This window comes from Lepeophtheirus salmonis, chromosome 3, assembly GCF_016086655.4.
Source record: "Lepeophtheirus salmonis chromosome 3, UVic_Lsal_1.4, whole genome shotgun sequence".
Lineage (NCBI taxonomy): Eukaryota > Metazoa > Arthropoda > Copepoda > Siphonostomatoida > Caligidae > Lepeophtheirus > Lepeophtheirus salmonis.
This window is the reverse complement of record NC_052133.2, coordinates 45,428,836-45,451,634: the sequence shown is the minus strand read 5'-3', so window position 1 is coordinate 45,451,634 and position 22,799 is coordinate 45,428,836. Positions and strand designations below refer to the sequence as shown.

General features: G+C 30.2%; 3 protein-coding genes across 3 annotated transcripts; 1 reads left to right on the top strand and 2 right to left on the bottom strand.

Moving 5' to 3' along the window:
* Positions 1-3,639: 3,639 nt before the first annotated feature.
* Positions 3,640-7,125, bottom strand: LOC121115208 (CTD small phosphatase-like protein 2). The gene is made up of 2 exons (XM_040709399.2): positions 5,047-7,125; positions 3,640-4,966 (listed from the first exon to the last, which is right to left on the bottom strand). Exons 1-2 carry the CDS (start codon positions 5,478-5,480, stop codon positions 4,567-4,569), a joined length of 834 nt encoding a protein of 277 aa, XP_040565333.1. The 5' UTR covers positions 5,481-7,125; the 3' UTR covers positions 3,640-4,566.
* A 4,359-nt stretch (positions 7,126-11,484) lies between these two features.
* On the top strand, positions 11,485-18,047 carry LOC121115207 (uncharacterized). The gene is made up of 6 exons (XM_040709398.2): positions 11,485-11,786; positions 14,333-14,591; positions 14,663-14,765; positions 14,823-15,051; positions 15,979-16,251; positions 17,574-18,047. The coding sequence occupies exons 1-6, from the start codon at positions 11,622-11,624 to the stop codon at positions 17,955-17,957; spliced, it is 1,413 nt and encodes a 470-aa protein (XP_040565332.2). The 5' UTR covers positions 11,485-11,621; the 3' UTR covers positions 17,958-18,047.
* Positions 18,048-19,859: 1,812 nt separating this feature from the next.
* Positions 19,860-20,738, bottom strand: LOC121115377 (uncharacterized). The gene is made up of 2 exons (XM_040709598.1): positions 20,440-20,738; positions 19,860-20,331 (listed from the first exon to the last, which is right to left on the bottom strand). Exons 1-2 carry the CDS (start codon positions 20,736-20,738, stop codon positions 19,860-19,862), a joined length of 771 nt encoding a protein of 256 aa, XP_040565532.1.
* Between the last annotated feature and the right edge of the window lie 2,061 nt (positions 20,739-22,799).

The window sequence follows — 22,799 nt, the reverse complement described above, 5'->3', positions numbered from 1 at the left end:
GAATTTACAACCCATTCCTGAATAAAACTCTAGGACACGGTGTGAGAGCTTGCATTGCCATGGTGAACAATGATTCGTCTTCTCTTGTTCGTTTTTCGAATTTTTCCGGAGACTTCAGGCAAACAAATTGTGATGTACCACTCAAAATTGACCGTCCTCCGATGCTCAAGTGGAACAGTTGCCACAGGACTGGTTTTGCCGAAGAAACAGGCGACCATTTGCTTGGAAGTCCTTCTTCCACGAACAACTTTCATTGGATTTGTTTGTATTCGAAGACCCACACGGTTGATTGTTATTTTGTTTTAGGCGCATAACCATATATCCATGCGACGGTTTTTGAAGTACTGTGAGTGTATTTTTTAAACATTAATTTTCATCAATCGACATAAGCCTTCTTTTGAGTGATTGTTAAACTGTGTGGGATCCAACGAGAACAAGCCTTCTTTTATGGGCAGGTGTACATGCGATATCGATTGTATTCTGGTGGAAGAAATGCCCAAGGATGCGTCTATCTCACGGTATGTTACATGACGATCTGCTTTATCACTTCACGCACGGCATCACTGTTCTCTTTTTCACAGCGTCCGTTTTTAGACGACCTTCACGGAATTTGTCATTGAGCGAGCGTCGGCCACGATTGAATTAATTAAATTAGTTTTTCATTAAATGTTGCTTCATCGCCATTTTAAGTTCATCAGTCGTAATAATGCACGTTCGAAATTTTTGAAAAATGATTGCACAAAATGTTCATACCATAATTCCATTTTTTTGCCAAATTAATTTTTAAAGTCACTCTTTTACAACAAAAATGATTACTGTATGTCAAAACATTCTGAGTACGATTATGCTACAAAAATGTCAAACTTACCAAAGGAAAGGTCAAATTGCAACTGACAACACTTAGTGTAGCCTAGGCCAGAGATATATATAGCAGGCTACGTAAAGACTTTTTTATAGCCATTCTATTTATTTCTATTATAGCCATGAAGATTTATTTGGAATTTGAATTTGTCATTAAGTCTTCCTTTTATTTATCAAGATAAAATTTTAAACTTTATATTGTCTTACTTTTGTCAGACAAGACAAAACAAATTGAATATGTCAACGCATATTTTTTCTTGTGAAATATTTTTCCTAATTTGTCTGCCTAAAATATTTATTTATCTTTTTGAAAAAATACGGACATGAAGAAAAATAAACTAGACCATCGACAATATAAAAAAACAAAAAAATAGGAAAAACGTGAAAAAATGCTGTTTGAGTAGTATTATAATTTCCATGCGGTTTTTTTACCTTTTAGTCTGTGAGTGATGATATTTTATCGTCTCAATTTACCATTTCAATGGGCTTGAAATAAGTTTTTTGAAATTTCCCGGGTTCAAATTTTTCAAGTAATATTATAAGGATTCACATATTGACGCCCATCATAGATTTATAAACACAGCAATTCTATATACACTTAATTAAATACCAAATTAAATGAAACCTCTTCATTTGAAAATATGAAGTACTATCATATTTTATATTCTTTCAAAAATATTTTTTAATAATAACATACATGGATTGAAAAGTCCCGGGCTTCACAGATAGATGGCGCTATTTTTTTTTAGTTCATCTCATTTTCTGTTTGTACCAACGATCAATAACAACAATAAAAATATTTTTAGTTATTTTGCATGAAATAGTTTTTATAGACATTTTATTAGTTTAAAAAAGGAATATAATTTTTTTTTAATGGTATTCTCTCCTTTACTCCACAGGGAAGATTTAGAAAATAACCGTATTTATGTTTTTTAAACGTTAGAATAATGTATGTATATCATATTTAATTAATACAAAATAACTATTTATAGGTTGCTTTAATCTTAATTTACAAAATAACTTTTTTTTGTCTCCTTTCAAACATTTACTGAGATGTGCTACCTAAAGAACACAATGTACAATGACAAATGACAATAATTTTATTGTAATTCATCATATTGATAGAAAAATTTGCTACAAAATAATGAATTCGAATATTACATTAGACAACATTTTTTTCCCCTTGGATTGTCTTGGTGTGTATCTGATTGTTTATATTTTGAAACAAATGAAAATAATATTTATCATCAAAATGGTGTATTGATCAATAAGTCTCGACAGATTAATAACTACATATATAGAAATATTTTAAATCATCAGTCACTTTTGAAATATTAATCTACGACAAACTATAATTTTTTTATTGGATCAAACATGAAAATTGTTTTAGACTTTTGAAAAGAAGGTCAATTTTTGTTATTATTTTTTGTACCTTTTATTATTTGGGGGATATGTCTCATAAATTACTTATTTAAATAAGTTTGTTTTATATATGTACTAGCAGTGATTTCCTGAGTTGTTAGGGAGAAATAGAAGGTTGTAGAAACAAAGAATGAACGTAGAAGAAAGGAGATAGTGAAACAATACAGATGGGGAAAAGACAAAAAGAGAGGAGAGGAGGTATTACCTTGGTCAAAAAGGCTTTTAATCACCTTGGGGTCCCAAAAAATATCATAGGAACATGATTGATTATTTAGGTCTACTTGGACAATCTCATATTAGAGTACTTTTATAATATTTAAAAAAAAAAATTCAAACAATTTTATATCACTACCATGAGAGTTAATATTAAATACACTATTACAAAGAGTATCTGTAAATATGATCACTTAAAAAAAAAAAAAAAATTGCCCAACCGAATAATGAGATTTTTAATCTTTTTAAATTCTTAACCATGGCGTTGACATATTGAAAAACTTTAATCACTGATTTTAGAGGTAATATATATGAAAAAAGTATGACTTTGGCATCAAATTAATGTTTTTTGGGGCGAGGAGTTTGCATTAGATAGTATAATCAGTGTAAAACTAATGATTTGCAATGTTTATATATTTGAGAGGCATATATTTTGGCCCCAATTCGAGGATGAAGCATTAGACGAAATAAAATAAAAAACAAACATATTTTTGATTTATTCAAGAGTTTCATTTGTCACACTAAATATTTGATTTATGTTTGTTACTTCCTTCAGTTTTAATTCAACCATGAAAATTTCATTTTAATTTAACATCAAAATATTTAATGTAATTGTCTTTCCATTATTCTACAATGATTATACCATCCAATTCAAGCTCCTCACTCCGAAAAAACATGTAATTGATTCTAAAATTATACTCCTATCATCAGTATTACTTCTAAAATCAGTAATTAAAGTTTTCAACATGTGAGCGCCACCTAGTGGCTAAGGTTTTTAAAGGGGTCATATCTCGCCAACCGGTTAGCCTATTTTAAAAAAATGGAAACGTAAGTTTACCTACATATATTCTAAATATTTTTTCACACATTTCAACCATGGGTGGTATATGCATTTGTTGAGATATATAATGGAAATACCCATTAATCTCTTCGAATATTATGGATTCCATATGTTATAAACAAAAACCAGACTTATTGGTATAGTTAAAATATGATAAAAATTTGAGGGGAAGGGACTTAAAAAACTCTTAAGGTGGCTCCAACCCCAACCCCTCCCTCCATCCAGCGACATCATTGCTTTGAAGAAATTTACTCCAATTCACACATAGATCTAGAATAAATTAAAAACATTTAACAACGAAGTATATTCGAAACTTTTTAATTTTATTTAGACATTTTATTGTTAAAAAATTACATTAAATTATGGTGATGCTGTAAAAAGTATTAAAAAACAAAAAAAAATATAATAAAAAACCGGAAATTTTCGGTTATAAGGTTCATTTTCATGTTTCTTCAAGTGGATTTATTTAGAACACACCATCGCAATCCAAGGGGACACACAAGCTAAAATTTTGTTGACATGTGTTATTTTATGATTTTAACTACATATATGAAGTTAAATTAACAAAAATTGAAAATATAGTTACTACTCTAGTATTAGATCCTAAAAAAATTATGATCTCTAAATTAATTTGTTTTGAGTTTTTAAAGCACTTCAAAACATCACGACTAATAAATCTAGACAGTAGTTCAAAAGATGTTTATAACAGAAATGGAGTGCAATCAAAATTTATATGTGTATATGTCATGAGTTAACACAAAAACAGTCTTGAACAAAAATAAAAATGCACATTTTACTTTTAGAAATGATATATCTGTAAAAACACGCCAATATTTCTTATACATATTTCAGCCAATTATAACCTTTATACTCCAATGTCTTGGATGAATTGAAATAACTAAGAATATTAACTATATTTTTTTATCATATATGATTTATCCAACTTAATTTGGTGTTGACGTGCTAGGATTAGGCCTATTGGCTATAATTTGTTATCACATTATTCTTATTTTTGACTTGATAATATTATATTCAATTTATATTAGTGTATTTAAGACAATAATGAATAACTAAGTTTATTTATATTAAAAACGAATAAAACAGGAGTATAGAATGAAATTTGGATCAATCACACAGAGAGAACAATGGTAATGATAGTATTTAAATTATAACAAACAGTCTTTGGCAGTTGATTTTCCATCACTCCGATGACATTTGATAACTTACAATTAACAATTAGTTCGAAGCATCATATTTGAATAATTATAATTCTTTTGTATAAACTCCGGAACAGTCATATTATGCTCACCAATTGTTTGGAGATCTTTCAGAACCCTAAGAAGTTCCGTGTCATGAGGATCATCTACCCATGTTTTTATCAATAAACCATTGTTTAATTGGAATCCAAAGGCCTCAAATGAGTTGTCAACAAGGAGAGTTGAGTTGAGATCCCTTCCTAAAACATTGAGATTCTTTATGTAATAATGCGATCCTAAATTATTCGAAGCAATGTAGCAAGCATCACGATAGAGTCGATAAGATATCCTAGAGCGATCGGGATCAAGAGTATTTAGAATAGGACGTGCACATATTGGATGAGAGGCTGTAAAAACGACTACTTCCCAATCCCTAGAGGTGAAAAAAGAAAATTAGAAAAAAAAAAATGTCATTATTCTTGAAAATCTGATGTGGTTATGAAGAGTAAGTACTTGGAAACTTCACGCAGAAAATAATCAAGATAGGGCCTTTTTTTCACAAGGACTCTTTTTACATTCTGTTGTGATAATTGGACATTTACGAAGAAAGAATCCGGGGGAGCCACTGGTTCTTCATCCTCATTTTCGTCGTCTTCAAAAATGTGTACACAGTGGATCAAGGTTTCGTCCATGTCGAGCACGAGTGTATTTTTCTTGGTGGAGTCTTTTGGAGGAATGGCTGGAATTTGCACAAGTGGAGGTGAAGGAAGAGTTCCGAGAAATTGAAATATTTCAAAGATATTTGGATATTCACATATGAGAGTCTGCTTTGATGACTGTTTTGACACTGTAGACACTTGATGAGAAATTTGTGCTTTGTGTTTATTCAGCTTAGATGCACCCTTTTTATGGGCTTCGGAGAAATAGCGTCGTTTATAGTTTGTCATCTTGGGAATTGGAAATAAATTGTCATGGGTATTTAAATGATGCGATAAATTTATAACTTGTTATGTCAATGGATATTTTTGTACTGATGAAGGGCTTATAGAATATCCAGAAGAAGAAATTTCAATGATGTGGGCTTTTTTAATCAGGCGTGAACTGACAAAGGCGGGTATGTTACTTATACCAAATGTACTTTTTTTTTTCTTCAAGAGAGCACATTTTGTTAAAACGGAGTGTTTGACGTAGCTGCGCGGTGAAATCAATGGAGCCATTGTTATTTTTACGTTCTCAAATTTTTATTTTCCTCAAATAATCAAGATTTACGTCTCCTTTATTATTACCTGTTATTCACAAACTAAAATATTTACAACCTATACAATAGAGATATATGAAGTACGTCATCATAAAAACAAGATATATTGATATTTCTGCGTTTGTTTTCTTCTAGAAATTATCGTCAAATCATATTAATAAGGATAAACCTAATTAATCCATGTGTTGTTTTTATTCACTTAAAGAACAAAAGTGAACTACAAATTGGTATAACTATTTGAAAGGGGTATAATTAAGTCACAAAAATTTAAAAAAAGGTTTTTAAATTATAAATAACATTTGGGTATACCATAATTAATGCCCAAAAATTCGAATAAAAACTTTTAAACTTTTTTGTAGGGATTTTTGTTCAAGATAGTTTTTATGTGAACTCGTCCCTTATATCATTTTATCTTTGATTTCCAAACATTTCAAACCATAATGGTTAACCACGTTATGGTTTCAAATTTATTTTAAGATTGATTTCTATTAAATAATCCATTTATTTGAATAAAATTTGTTGTAGGAGTGTATCATCATTGTGCGTCATTATTATATATGAAAATGTAGTCACTTTGAAATTTGGTACCTTAATATTTGTTTTATATTATTTTCTAAAGCTGTTTACGTTATTCTTTAATTTTAGGGGAGAGAAAATATTATTAGTTTAAACTATGAAGTGTAACAAGGAATATGTTTGATAATGAGTGATGGAGAGTAACGCTGAGTAGTTTTATGTTTATGTCTTCTTGGACTTGAATTGAGGATTGCCATAAAAGTAATTCAGGCCGATTTCACTTTTGGATACTAAGTGGGGTTTGTTTATATTTTCTTCATCTCATAGCTGCTGCTGAGAGCTTACTAAATTAAATGTTATGACAGTTAAGCTGCTCTCTTTCAAATTCCCATTATAGGTGGATAATATTATTTTCATACCTATATGGTGATTATGTACTTTTATTTTTATCCTTTCAATCAAAATATGGGGCTGGCACGAAAAGTATAGCTTACATTTTCATACGACGAACGTGATTTTTTCTGCATTTATTTAGAAATAAAATGTAATGTTAGACGCTTATTTTATATATTAATTCCTATGAATAGCATCATCAATAAAAGTTTAATAAATTAAATTAATACTTATCATGAAGGACCTTTGTCTTATTCAAGGGATATCCTAGATATTACCAAATGAGGCAGCCTTTCAACTAATCAAAACAAAATTGTAAGAATCATTGGTTTTCCTACACTAACAGAACAATTTCATCCAAAGACGACACAAAACATGGTTTGAAAAGTATTGGGCTTAACAAACAAAACATGGGTTTCCCCCTCCCCCTCAAATTAGCCTTTTTTCAGTTAAAATGATTATATTTTTATTTGTTCTAAGAAGCAGAGTTTATATAACACTTTTCAAGCCATTGATTAGCTTAAACAGTATTTTTCCCATCAAGAAGAAGTATAAAATTACAACACACTTATATTTTTTGATTCATTGTTTTGGAATTAAAAGAAGTAGTGTCACACTTCGCACAATAATTCACATACTAATGAGAGATTGTCATATAATTTTGAGAGTTGTCTTTTGAGCGTTGGTTCGAACTTAAAATGAGGCTCATTAAAAAATGTGTAAAGTTTGGGAATATTTTAGGCCATTTTTTATGTCATTAGATTTGTATGTGATAAATCATATTTAACGACAAAAAAAAAAAAAATCAGAAATGTATATTATGAATTTTTAGACAAAGCAATTAGAGCATCATTTTAAGAATTTCAAAGGTGTTTGATGATGATGTCATACAATATTGCAACTTTTGTTTCATCTCAATTTTCAACCTTTAATACTGAAAGTTGAATGAATATCTGTTAACTGGTAACAAAAAATTATTTTGAACCATGGCAAAAGTTATATTTTTCATTAAGTCTATAAAGAGCAATTTATTTCCGATGATAAACACAGCTTGTATAAAAAAAATATATAGGCTAAATTTGTCAGAATTCATAGTATTATCAATTGAAGGGGGTTCCTTGTCCTCCATCTACAGGGTGCACTAGATATATGTGCTGCGATAATGATTTTTTCTAAACGCAATTTTCTCTTCTACCAGTAGTTTGATTGGAAAATAAACTAAATTAAGATGGCTTGATGTATTCTATTTCATTTTACTTCGTAAGATCACCTCCAGACTGAATAAAAAACATCTATAGGAGGCCAAAATCTCAAGCAGGCATTCGGTACATGGTCCTTTGGTAAATCCTGGAATTCTTTTTTGTTCCGACTGATAAGTTTGTTTATAGTATTGCAGGGTGTATGGTTGGTTTGAATGCTCAATTGCACCCAATAAAAAAATCTATCAGATTCAGATCTCGTAAGTTAGAGGTTAAATGTAAGTCCAGATGTTGATGTCAAAATTGTCTTTGAGCAATTTAAAATTTTTTTCGAGGTACAACAGGTCACATAGTCCTCTAGAATCCTCACATTCTTTCCTAACTTTGTAATCGAGCATCTCACGGAGTCCCAGAATTCGAGCAATTGGTATGTTGTCACTCTCGGTACAGATTTCAAGGAAGGCTTTTTCCTACTTGAGTGACCACGTATTTGTCAGTTAATTCCGTTTTTTCAAACTATATAAATACTTCTGGGAGAGAAAAATGTACATATTCTCACTTATTTAACATTGTTCAAATAAGAATATTTTTATCTTCCAGAATGTAATTTTAGTCTTATATTCATGATACTCATTAAAACCCATTCCAGAGGTTCCTATATTACTATTATTACATCTTTATAAAAGCAGTAATTATATTTTTCTAATTAGACTTCACATTCAATTTAAACATTATGGTAATCTACGTTATTTTAGATCCGGGTCGATTCAGATCTTTCGACGTAAATATTTATGTAAATAGAACAGAAACCCAAATTACAGACATACTTACCACGAATTTTATAAACATTTTATATATAGATCGGACCTTAATAAAATATGATTCGGATGCTCCGGACACTTTTGCTTATTATTAATTTCGAGACAATGAATAATCCAATGTTATGAAAAATAGAATATAACTATTTGTTATTATTTTCTCCTAATAACTGTTCTCCACAATTATTAATTAAAATTAAATTAGCTCTTTCAAAGCTGAAAACAACTTTCTACAACTATTTATTAATAACTACAGAGTTGTGAAGAATTGGCGAACTACCAACTGATTTTAGGCCTTTTTTGTGTTTCTTTTCGTAGGAAATAAACTAGGATTAAAAAATATTATAAGGTTTTTAAAGTATGTAAAAAGTTCGAGTACCCGTAGCCGGTTTGGGTCACAGATCTTTTTGGATAATGCAAGTTTTCTTATACCGCACCCGAATACTTCGGGCCCGGGTCCACGACCCATCCTATCTCTAATTCAGAAACTCAATATTAGCAGTAATAGGATAACTGCCCTCGGGAAAATGCTAGTGGAAGATTTCCATGCAGGAAAATTGCCCTGGAGAAAATTATCCGTATAATGTTCAAACTTCATCATGAATTATAAATTATAAAGTTACTTAATATTATTTATGACAAATATCGAGGCATATTTGTTTGTTCCATCTCCCAAGAGAGTACCTTCAAGTGTAAGTAATATTATTGTGACAAAGGAAAAGAAGGGAGGGGGGATAATTTGATTAGGGACTCTTAAAATATGGTTGAATACTCTCAACCCTCGGATTTACCAGTGTCCTGGGTTATTATAGGATTCTTAAAAACTACTGACAATTCATCTAATACATTCAAGGAACTACTCTGACACCACGAACTGGTTCTAAGCTCTCGGGTTGGCCGGGGTCCCGGGGGTAGTGTTGGATAGTAAAAACAACGCCAATTCATCCAATACATCCATAGTACCCTTCAAATACCAAAAATAGTTTAAGCCCTCGTGTTCTTCAGGGTATTTGAGGGTACCTATTATTGATCCTTAGGAAACATTACATACACCCAAAGAACCCCTCTAATACCAAAAAATATTTTCAAGTTCTTGGGTTGGGTGCGGAAGTCTTGGTAGTATTAAAAACCAATTGTCATCGGCCGAATCAACAAGGTGCATGTATCACATATGCTAATTTTTTTTAAACCTTATAGGCTAGTTAGTTCAATGTATAATGTGCTATAAATTCATCATGGCATTGGAAAAAATACGTGCAATTTTCACCCGGGTAATTTTCCTTACTCTAAATTTTCCTCCATAGGAGTTTTCTCTGGGTAATTTTGTACAGGGAATTTTCCCCAGGGCAGTTTTCTGTGTACGAAAATTATCATCTTATGAAGCAAAATAATATATTCTTTTAAAAGTTGGTATTATGGTTTAATAATTTTTGTTCGCGATTTTTCTACGCATGTTCATCGCCCATATATAAGAATTAATAAAATCTTCTATCACTCCTCACAAAGAAAAATTTGAGCCACTTTCTTGTATATGTGGCATGTCAACTCCAAAAAAAGTTACAGAGATTTTATCAAAATTGACACGGTATTAAATTTGTATTTTTAACAAATTATCGTCAATTTTTATCAACAATTGATTATCATACTCCTTTTACAAGCGTTGCAAATTAAATTTAATCTGCAAAAATGTATCATTAAATTAAAAAAAGTAGAAGTAGAAATAAGTTTTTGATAAGCCATATCGGGGTAAATAGAAGAGGGTGCCCATATTTTTTTGTTTTTTTAATTTTCATTTCAGCAAAAAAATGAACTTCAGATGGATATTTTACACCGTCTGGATTCCTAGTTTGTTAACGTATAAAAAATACTTATAAATATATATAAAGTTATATTACGCTGTTTATCATTTTTGGGGCTAAGGTAGTAATGAGAGATGGAATTTGCCCCTGCTTTTATATCTAGCAAGAATGATATGTACAATAATGCAGAGGTATTTAAAGGATAAAGCTATATGTGGAAAAAAAAGACCACGTGATCAATAATTGTACAAGAACGTGGTCGTACTAACACTTTTTTAGTCCACTAGGACCATTACTCAATAACTAACTTCGAAGCCTCTAATATCTCCATTTCAACTGAATGAACTGTGTTAATTCTGAAAAAGGATGAAAAAGTTTCATACAGCATCAGGGTGGCAAAAAATATTTCACTACGATCGTGCATCCTTTCCAGCTAACAGTTATGTTTCGTTACTTTGTTTTAAACATTTAGCTTAGCAGGTTCTTTTACTTTGCACATATTGAGAGAAAAAAAAACAAAAAACAAATCATTAGATTAACTTAAAATTTCCATATTATATACTGAATAAATACACAATTGGTAGAAATAAACTTGTTTTAAAGTGTAAAATTTGTATAGGATAATAATGATATAAATATTCGTAGTTATTTTATGTCGCAGTGTTTATTGAACTAGCAAATAATCATTATTAAAAAAAAAGTATTAATCAATATTGTGCGACATAATCTGAACTTAGGGGTTGGTACATTATTTCTGTCAACTTTGTTGCAAGATATTTAAATTAATTACGTAGAATTTGAACAATAAATAAGTGAATACAAGTTTTAAAAGGGTTTCTAATGTTTGAGTAACTTTACTTATATAAGTGTTACATAATGATACACATGGTAGAATGTTTCCATCCCTAAATAACCTTGTTCAGAAAAATATTAATTATAAAAAAAAACAAAAAAAAAGAGACAACTATGCGTCAAATATATATGGTGGATTACCCGAATTGATTCAATTATAACTGAATGTTAATTGGAGTAACTGCTTCAATATAAACTAATAATTTTATCAAAATGTGGAGAAAAAAAGTGGGAGAGGCAATTGTATCTGGGAATGTCTTTCAATTTGGAAATATTTCAAAGCCCATGGGAAAAAAGGGAGATCGTATTTCATTCATCATCGTCTTCTTCATCATCGGAAAATTCTGAAGATGAAGATCGTCAACAAAGAAAAAGTAAGGAGTACGAAGAAGATATGGAGACGGAAGGAAACAATTTGGTAATTGTAAACAAATTACATCCGTAGATTATTTGCATTAAATAAATAATCATATGTTCTTTTTTAATTTAATATTCCTTTAATTTGTCTAATGAAATTACCTAATTCAAAATAAATAAACAATTTCTTTTGCATCTTGAGGACACCATTGTACTATAAATGGAATATCGGTTACTGCGCTTATTTTTAAACCAACTTTTTTTTATAGAGAAGACAATAACAATTTTTAATATTTCATAATAACTCATCGAAAGTGAGTTTTGAATATTTTGTATGCCACTAAATATCATCAATTTTAGACCAATATACATTTTTTATTTTTGAATAAAACGATTTGTTCCTCAAATATGTTTTTTATATACTGAGATATCTATGTCTAAAATATTGCTAAGGTATCATTTATATGTCAGAAGTTATTAATGTTTGAATTTATTAGTGCATTAGTGTACCTTTGGGTATAAAGAGAATTTATTTGGTCAATTTTTCAACTGCTGTATGTTTTTTTGTTTTTTGATAATCTTTTGTTGTGCTGATTATAGATTAGTATGCATTGTTGAGTTATACAAAGTAAAGCCAATAAAGTAATTTTTTAATTATGGTAGTCATACAACAATTTTACAATTAAGCCTGACGAAATGTTTGTTGTTCAAGAGTAGATAAATACGAAAGCTTTTTTTTTACATGTATAGCTGGTGATGTGTAATACATTTTTCTTTGTTGACGATCTTCATCTTCAGAATTTTTCGATGATGTTTAATACATGATAGGAATTGATTCCAAAAGTATAACCTCTTTAGATATTTGGATGTTTATACAGTCAAGTAAATTTTTTGGAAATACACCGTACATAGAACTCAAAATCTTCCTTTATTACTGACTTTTTAAATATTTTTTATTTTTTATCATTAGATAAGTTTTGAAATGAAAAAGAAAATCGAATTAAAACAATTATGTAACATAATTATGAAAATCAAACATATTGTTTTGATTTATTCAGCCATTCATTATAAGATTATTTTAATTCAATTTTTCCCTATTATTTCATAGCTATTTTATAAAATAAACAAAAACCTTCTTTTGGTCAAAAAAAAACCAAAAGGAAATGAAAAACGAGTGCTCTCACAGTATTCCTTACTCTATTTCATATAAAAATTTCTGCAAAAAAAGTTATGGTTCTTCAGAGAGCTATTCTTGAGTTGGAGTCAAGTGTGGATTCTTTAAAATTGAATTTTAGTCAAATCGCTAGTTCCTTCATTTAAAATACTTGCAGAGCTAGAATTCATATTTACATAAGACATCAGTTAAACTTGAGTCCAAATTTTGCGCATAAGTTTATAAAAATATAGCCATTAAATAAAAAAACAAGAACACTTGTTTTAAAAAAATCTACTTTTATCAACACATTTCAAATATGTCCCACATAAAAAATATTTTAATTTATATTACACGTAGAATCATAATTGAAGTGCGCATATAAATATTTATTTAATACGTCTTGAAGTTAGATAAAACAGTTAAAATATATGTCTGCAAATAGAATTATTGGGTAATTGGGTGGATAAATATGACTGTGTTTGAAGATGTTGTACAAAATAATTCAAAACTTGTTTGTCATTGATTTTTTATGGAATTGTGTGAAACATAATCAAGGTTGTATGAATAAGGGATATTATTCCATATTACAAATTCTGGAATAAACTTCACTATAATATTTTTTCCCTCATTAATCTCATAGCTAGGGAGGTGATTAGTAGCTCAATGTCATTGGAAGCAACAAAAGTGTCATGGCACCATCTTCTTTGACCCAAAGGAGAGGGTGGGCGCTGAAAGGTACTTTTACCTTATGTCTAACCATATGATACCTTGAACTCATGTCTGACAAAGTGATACCTTGTATAAAAGCTGATACAAATGGAATCGAGTTCCTGTTTCAAGAAGACTTGACGCCTTGTCACACGGCCTGGAAGACTCTAAACTTCTTTAAAGAGAAGGTGTCATTTTGACACGCCACACCTTTCTCTCCCTATATGAACTCAATGTATTTCTTTTTTTTAGGAGAAGTTAGAGAGGAAGGCCTCACGCAATTTAAGTACTAGCATCGGCTCCTTGAAGGTCTCCATTATCAAGTACTGGAACAAAGTATCTAACGTGGACGCAGTCAAGTCCTGCATTTCCCAAAGGCCTCGCATCGAGCCAAGGATTGGCGAAGATGGCAAAAACTTTATATGTTTTTTTTTTTTTATATTGTTAGAACTTGTAAATAAAATTTCAATCCTCTACTTGCTTCTCTTATTGATCAAGATGCAGCTAAATGTAGTTCAGATTTACTTGAACGACCATGTATGGTAATTTAAAGTAGATATATCTGGATTTAGTTATTATACCCTGTATTTATTTATTTATATTCTTTGGGATTAAACAATAATATATTTATTATGAAGCTATGATATAGGTTTTTTTTAGTTAATGAAGTGACAGTAGTCTATATTTCCTTTGAATACATTTAAAAAAATATATTTTTCTTACATCCGTAATCTTATATTTAGATAAAAAAAGGAACAGATAAGTCTTTTTCCAAGATTCCAGAGGAATCGGGCTTTTGTTATGCAGTGGAAGGGCAAAAAAAGAAGAAAGTTTTCAATGCAGATGGTAAAAGGAATAACATAGTATTTGGGAATGATTTACTCATGGACAAAAAGGTTGGAGCATACATTGATACCAGTAGGGCCGTAGATAATGCATTGGACATCAAATCAGTGATGAGGAAACAAAGAAAGAATGCTAAATATAAAAAGAGCAAAGGAGGTACCTAAAGATAATTTAAGTCTCAATTATACCTTTGATGTCATAAATACGTATTTAAAATATTTGAATAGGTGTTTTTATTGAAGAAGAGGAGAGTGAATTATGTGGGATAGTTCCATACATTCAACGAGCTAAGAATCAATATAATCGAGGAAATTTTGACTCTGCCATCAGGTAAATTCTCACTTTAAAATACAAATGCTACTCTAATTAAAAAAAAAAAAAAAAAAGCTATTTGAATGCTGCTATCAAATTTGGTACAGAGGAATTGCAGCGTTCACAAATCAAGGCCTTAGAAAATGAAGATATCATACAGGCTCGAATCTTACGAGCAAAGTGTTACATAAAAACAGGAAAAACAAAAGAGTCCTTAAAAGAAGCTGAAAGAATATTAAAAGCTCAAAAGAAAAATCCGGAAGCAGTTTTTATCAAAGCTGAAAGTTACTATTTTCAGTCAAAAGTATAATTTAACAAATAAGATTTGTACACACATTTTTGCTCTTAGATTAAGATAAAGTTCTTCATATGTTTTTACTTCAAAAAGTATGAAAATGACCTTAATAATAGAACCTTTTGTCTTCCTAGGCTACAAATACAAACATCCATTTAATTTTTATTGTTTCTTGAATAGGTAAGATGGAGTTCCGAGGATTAAGTATAAGTAAACTTTATACTGACCTATGAATCTTCTTTGAAAGCCATACCCAAAAAGTATATTTCCTTTTCTTAGAACGACGGAGGTGCAAACCTACACATATTGAGCTAAATCTAATAATTTATCCCAAGTGTGTTTTCCATTGAGCCACGTTCTTCCTGTGGAACATTTCATTTGCTACAAAAAACAAAACAAAAAATCAAGTAACAAATAAAAAAAAACTTTTAAAATTTTGTTTAGGTGCTCTTTTTTTTATGAAGTTGTATGACATAACTTTACATTAAACTACTACTGTCATGATTGTTATCAAATATGGAGTTTTTTGACTTCACAATGAAAAGGCCCATTTATAGTCCTTTTTTTTGTAGCATGATATTTTCTCCTATTCAGAAAAAATTACACAAATAATTTGAATATGTTTTTACTCAAGAGACATGTACCCAAAAGCTATATTTCTATCTTTTCTCTTTCATTTAATCTTTCAAGGCAATAAATTAAACTAAATTAAGTATATGTTGTAAAAATTATTTTTAAAAAAACAACACTCTGTAAGTTAATTTATTATTACTAGGAATTTATTATTATAAAGGTCATTTTCTTGTTAATTTATTGAAAAATCAATCAGAAACACACCACATCTCAATCCAAGTGCAATAAAAGTAAAAAAAAAAAAATGTAAACTGGTCGTATTAAATTTATTGGTATCTACATAATGAATTTGTACATTCACAGTTTGAAAAAGCGCTCTTATACTATCATCAAGGTAACAGACTACGAACTCCACTGTACACCGAAAAGTTTCGATTAGGTATAGCCAAAGCAATCAATGCAATAATGGAGAGTATAAGTATTTTAGATGATCCAGGGACAACCATTCGGAAAAAGGATTTAACTAAATCAACTTTTAAGAGTCGAGTGGAGCTTGTCAAAAAGTTTAATAAATTCAATAGAATGGATTTGGACTACTCCACTTCAAAAAACACCATTGACTTTGCTGGTTCAGTGGTATGTCCTCTTTTTTAATGTTATATTTACAGGGTTGTCCAAATTTAAAGTCCTATAAAAAAGTATTTGTTTACGGAGTGGTCCATTAAAATCTCACCATTTTGAATTTTAAACTCCAACAAGATAATAATGAACAATAGAATTTCAACAAAATAAATATAATAAACATATGTGTGCTTGAGCTCTCTAAGTCATTAATGTAGCCGTCCTTAACTGCTATGTTGTCTTCCAGGCAACAGTGGAAGGCCCAACTCCCAATGGAGATGTAGTTATCTGTCATGGCGTCCAATTGCTGGCTGACGGTGGTTTTGGGAGCCTCGGTGTTTGGATGTGGGACACTGGAGGCCTTCCATCGATATGCACCCAAAAGGGGTAGTCGAAGTGGATGGCATAAGAGCTGTAGGGAGGCAAAATTGTCAAAAAAGAGTTCAAAGAATACAAAAGACTAATTCAAAATAATCTTGCAATGAATGAGATGGGTTTCTTTCATTCTGGTGTCCATAGTGGCTTCTTCATCTTCACAAGGCTATTTCTAACCACTTTTTGATAGCTCTCTGTACAGTTTGCTATGTAACGGTGTACACATATTTAAACGTATTTAAACCAAAAAAACCAACTAATATGATCTCTTGCATTGCCCCCCGTGGACTTGTTGGGATTGTCTGGGCTGTTTTCTTTAGCTCCTCCAGGTCCAGTTTGGCTTTTTTGTCACAACATTTCTTCATTTCCAACGTTTCAGACTTCCTGGTGCTGAAGACGGTAGGCCTAGAGACATCCAATTGCTTGGAGTGCGCAAATGGAAATTTGTCAATCATGTTTAAGTGTCATCTTGTCAAATTGTACGTAAGCTTGAGAGATCAGGTTTGTTTTGTTAAATAAATAATTGTTTATTCATTAATATATCGAAATATTAATTATTTTCAATTACTCAACCTTCATTAGCCAGGTCAAAAATATTGCCACAGCGAGATGAGGCTTCAGCCCAGACAGTAAATGAAGTGCAATAATTGTGCAGAGCAATTTTAGCACTATGGGGTCAATATATTTTTTACAGTTTACTAACTCAGCAAGGACTCTCTGATGACTATGTGTAAGTCATTGGCAATGTGTCTTCTCTCAATTTTTTGGAACAATGTGAAGTACATTGAATAAAAATTAGTCTATTATCTTAAGATAGTTTATAGTCAATAAAAAAGTACTAACGTATATTTTAACACAAACTATAATCTTTGATAAATTTAATTTTTTTGATTGGACTTAAATTTACGACTACCCAGTAATTTTATTATTTAGTAACCTAAAAATTTTTTAAACTTATTTAGTTGGCTGCAAATGAAATTAAACAAAAAGAAAAGAAACCCATGCAACGAAGTAAGTCCGATATGAGGCTTGACTCATTCAAAGATAAAAAAAATATCAATGCCATCGATCGGGATTTAAACAGACTACAGATTGAGCATGATTTCTTAGAAAGTATTTGTCAAGCCATCACGCCAAAGGAAGAAGAAATATCCGAGAAGGATACTCGTAAGAATCGATATTCTAAGAAGAAAGTAAAGGCTCTTCCCAAACCCAAATCTAAGTTATTAGAATATACTCATGAAACCATGGGATTCATTGATAAACGAAAGCGATTTTGGGCTTCCTTATCCGTTAATAAAAATATCACAACGAATGTGTCGAAGGATCATCAACATCAGAATTGATAAGAATCAAGTTAATGTAATTTTTTTGATGAGGACATTATTTAAGAGACTTAACTATGTAGAAGTCCATGAATAAAAATATAAATATTAGACTGTAAATATATGAATTCTACCAAAAAAACTCTTATTATACTAAAATAAGCTCTGGTAGAGAACAAAACCTCTCCCTAAAATAAAATAAATTTAGGTATCTCAATTTGTTCTGAAGTTATGATAGATTATGCACTTTTTACGTTGGGTGTTACGTTGACCTTGGGCTCTCCAAATTTAATTGCTCCTTGTTGTAACCTGTGTCGTCGCTAAGCTCATTTTTGTGAGAGGAACTTCAGACCCCCTATAGACTTATAAAGACCACTCCCAATCTTTTTTATTTATCATATCTTATTAGTAAGTCTGTTTTTTATGTTATCACACATTGAATCCAAAATAGTAAAACATCTAAGTCAGAAATTTAGTAAGTAGACGTTTAAAATAACTAACACTGCTAGAATATTTTTTTGGGCCTTTGAGGTTATTAAGAGCCTGCTTTTGACTTAAATAAAATCTCCTTTTCCATCTTTCTTTCTATATCTACCTCCTTCTACATACTTCTCCTTATCTCTATTCTTCTACATTCATTCTTTGTTTATTTTCCCTTCTATTGATGCCCTGCTAAAACGGCCATCCTCTTCAAATATATATATAAATTAAAACTATTTTTATATGTAAATAAATATACAACAGTTTTGATATTTTTAAGGTTAAGCCCCTAAAGAATTAAAGTTTGCAACGCCCCTGGCTGACAACATATATAAATTGGTTTATAAGCGAATCAAAGTCTTAATGGGACAGATATGCATTGTGCAAAGAGTAAAATATTTATATTCTTGGTTTAATTTTTGAAAAAAACAACTCGAAGATCATTCTCCAAATTAAGCCTGTATTTATTTGTCATGTAAGTTAATTCAGAAAGGGTTTTCTCACTTGTAAAAGTTGTACTCATTTATCACAAAATCCAGAATTCGTCAAGTGTTTCAGAATCAAAGTTTGTTTTTAGTGTTTGGTCACATGAAATTTCAATAAGCAGATCCTCCAAATCAGACAACAGATGATTAGCTTTGACGATAAAAGGGTGTGTATCAAGTTATCTTTTTGTGGAGCACTATCTTCGGGGAAATACTTTTTGAAATGATCCAAAAGAGACTTATAAAAAATATTTTGATTCATCATATTAAATTATATTCATCTTTTTTGGAAATCATCTCGTGACCCCCACTTGGAAACCACTGATCTAAAAGATATCGTTCTCCATAAAACTATGCTCATAAATAAGGTGACCATTTTATTCCACATATATTATAAGATTTATGTTAGAATAAAAGACAACAAGTCTATGTTATCAATAATTTTGTAGTTTGATGTATGTTCTTCAACTTTTGTTAAATAACTCTTTGATTTTTAAAATTTTATAGATATTTATAGACTTATAAAAGTATTTACAAAAGTATATATAATGCCAGCGTGGTATAACCTTGTTCATTTTCAAAACTGAATCCTATTATGACAAATTTTAATGTGGACGACATCAACTCTTTGTTCACTGCACTACAGTACAAATCCATTGTCATAATCTTCATTACACACATTCAACCGACCATATCCCAGCACATATAATTTGTTAAATTTGTTAAAACTGTATATATTAATAAGTAAATAAATTCCCATTAACACTAGAACGGCGGATAGTAACGAACCCCTTAACCGACGGTGGATATCAAAAATGATACCCATTTATTTTTTAATATTTGTAACTGTTAGTGGTTGATAAAATTAAAAGTAATTTGTTAATTTTTATTGTCTCCGAAGATTTATTATTTATTTCAAAAAATAAACATAACTTTTATAATAACACATATAAAGAAATTAGCATTTTTTACAAGTTACGATTGTTTTTTCAGTACCAATACAAGGCTTGCATACGAATCTCTTACATTTACAACAGGTTTTGCTTGCTAAGCGCCGTGATTTTCTTGTACAATTGACTGTACACCAGCTTTTATTTTTAGTCGAACAGTTTGATTGTGATTGAAATAATTGATTATTTTCTTCTATATCATCCTTTGATTCATCATCTTCACGGATAAGTTCGGTAATTAAATTATTCAATAACTGGCGACGAGTTATTTTCTTACCAGTCACTTCTATGTATAAGATAACAGCATTTATACCAGCAAAATCCAAAATATTATAAAAAACCTGTAAAGGCAATCGGCGAGAGGACATTTTGGTGGAATAAAGTCTTGCCATTTGATCTAGAATATCAACTCCATACTTAGTTTCATTATAATACTGGATTGATTCTGGTAACCTTTTTCTTACATCTAAAACTTTAACACTTTTATGAACAAAGCTCAAAATTAAAACATTTTTGTTTTTTTTCCCTTGATAAGAAGTCAATGTTTTGCCACTATTTACAAAGATTAACCTTGAAAATAGTGCTTACTTGGTAGCTTTTAGTTCAGGAGGTATTTCTTTGTGAGCACGATTCATAGTTCCTAAAATAGTATTTTTCTGAAGTTCATTTGCAAGAGACAATGACGTAAATAAATTATCTGTTGTAACATTCCTCCCTTTACTCAAATATGGTTCCATTAGCTTCATTACGACATATTCTGATAAAGATTTATTTGCTGGTCTTTGAGAATCTTTTCTCAAGTAAGGAAATCCATTTACCAAGTATTTGGACGATGCATCAACTGATAACCAAAATTTTATACCAAATTTATCAGGCTTTTTAGCCATATATTGGGTAAATGGATATCTAACTTTTGTTGGGAATAGTTGCTCATCAATGGTAATATTTTCACCTGACCTGTATGATGACTTACAATTTTCGACAAATCGATCTCATACCATTGAAATCAAGGCAAACTTGTTGTTTTGAAGTCTTTGTGATCTTGTGGAACGAATATCAAAGCGGATATATCTCAATAATTCTTTATATCTGTCGCGAGGGATAGTATTCCTAAAGAGATTGATCCCCAATTTTCTTGACCAAATGACTTCTGTCAGCTGCCCTTTGGCAAAGATTCCTCTTGCATACATTATTGCAATCAATTGAAGTATTTATCGTTTGCTGGTTGTCCATACATCATTCTTAAGTTTTGAACGAGCCTCAACTATTGTACATTTTACAATGTGATCAATAATATAATTATCGATCAAGAGTTCAAAAGCTGATAATGTTTTATCTGTAATGATGTTACGTTTTGCAAATGATGATGGACCTGATACTTCATTCAAAATGTTTTCTAGGCTAAAACGGGCTGAAATTTCTCCATTTCCTATTTGTTTGTGCCAGATTGTGTTATCCTTGCCAACATACATTGACTCTTCTAGTAAGTTGGTTGATTTATGTTTCTTAGAAGACGGGAATTGAATCACTTGATTGCATCCTGGCATTTCTTGAAATGTTAAATATGCCAATTAGTTGTTAATAAATACATCTAGTATATAGCAAAGCTAATAATGGTATTTAAGAAAATTACTTACCAACAGGCTTGTCAAAAACATCAGAATAGTCATCAGAATCAGAAGAACTTGATTGAGGTGGTTGGACATATTCTTCATCTTTTTCCAATTCGAAATCCTTACCTTCTGAATCGGAGTACGATGTGCACTCAAGATAATTTCTTCAATGGATAATTTTTTCTTGGACATCCTTGCACAATAAAAGGTGGAAGCAGAATGGATAGTTCAGAAAAATCTACATTTATATTTATACTAGAAATGCACACGATTCCTATCTAGAGAAGTTTATTCATGTATGAACTTGCTTCAGCCTGTTCATACACAATTGTAGAACAAACATATTATTTGAAATGATTGGGTACCTAATATGATACCCACGTCTGTCTAGGTAGTGTTCACTGTACCAACGAAACGAATACTAATTTTAATTTATAATTTAGTTTTTTGTGATTAATAAAATAAATTAAGAGAATTCATGAACTTATAAACAAATACAATCAAGAAATTTCCCACAATATTTCATTGAATCCAAAATGGGTATCAAAAATGATACCCTCGTCGTTCTAGTGTTAAATCCTTAAAAGAGATAATACTATATTATTGATATTACTTTATACAAATATAATTACAAAAAATTTTAATATATAATTATTTCTGAATGAATTGACTGAAAAATTGCATAACAATTCCCTTAAGTAAAAAAAAATCGAAAAATTGTAGCTACAAGTGAATCAAACTCATGACCAAAGCCAGGAGGCCTATAATGAAAATAATTGTTACTACAATCAGAATGTAAAGAATTTTTATAGTACATTAATTTATTTGAGTGTCATTTCTTTTTTAATATCTACAATGACACTTTAGGTTAGGGATTGTCGTTTATTCCGGAATTGAGTAACCGTATAAAGGCCGTACCATATAAATATTTAAATAATAGTTTTTATGAGTACAGGTTATGACTTTAATATATATTTTGGTTCATCTACTAATTTTCTGTAGTCAAAATATCGATATTTACTTATGTATATTTATTATATAACGTTGTTGATTCATACATAGTATAAATCGTAAAAGTGTTAATTGTTTGTCCCATTATATGATCTCCAGGTGGCAATTTCTTTAGATAACAGTATTTCTTGATCTAAATTGGTTTCAGTATAAAAAATGGTATTGAATATATTTACAGGAGGATACGTTTTTGCTAACCACGATATTTAAATTAGTTTATATATTAAAGAAAGACTTCCTGAAGCTGAACAAAGATATTAAGGGATATATAAAGATCTTGTTGTCCATCAATTACAATGAAATCTCCATAGGAGAACAATAAAA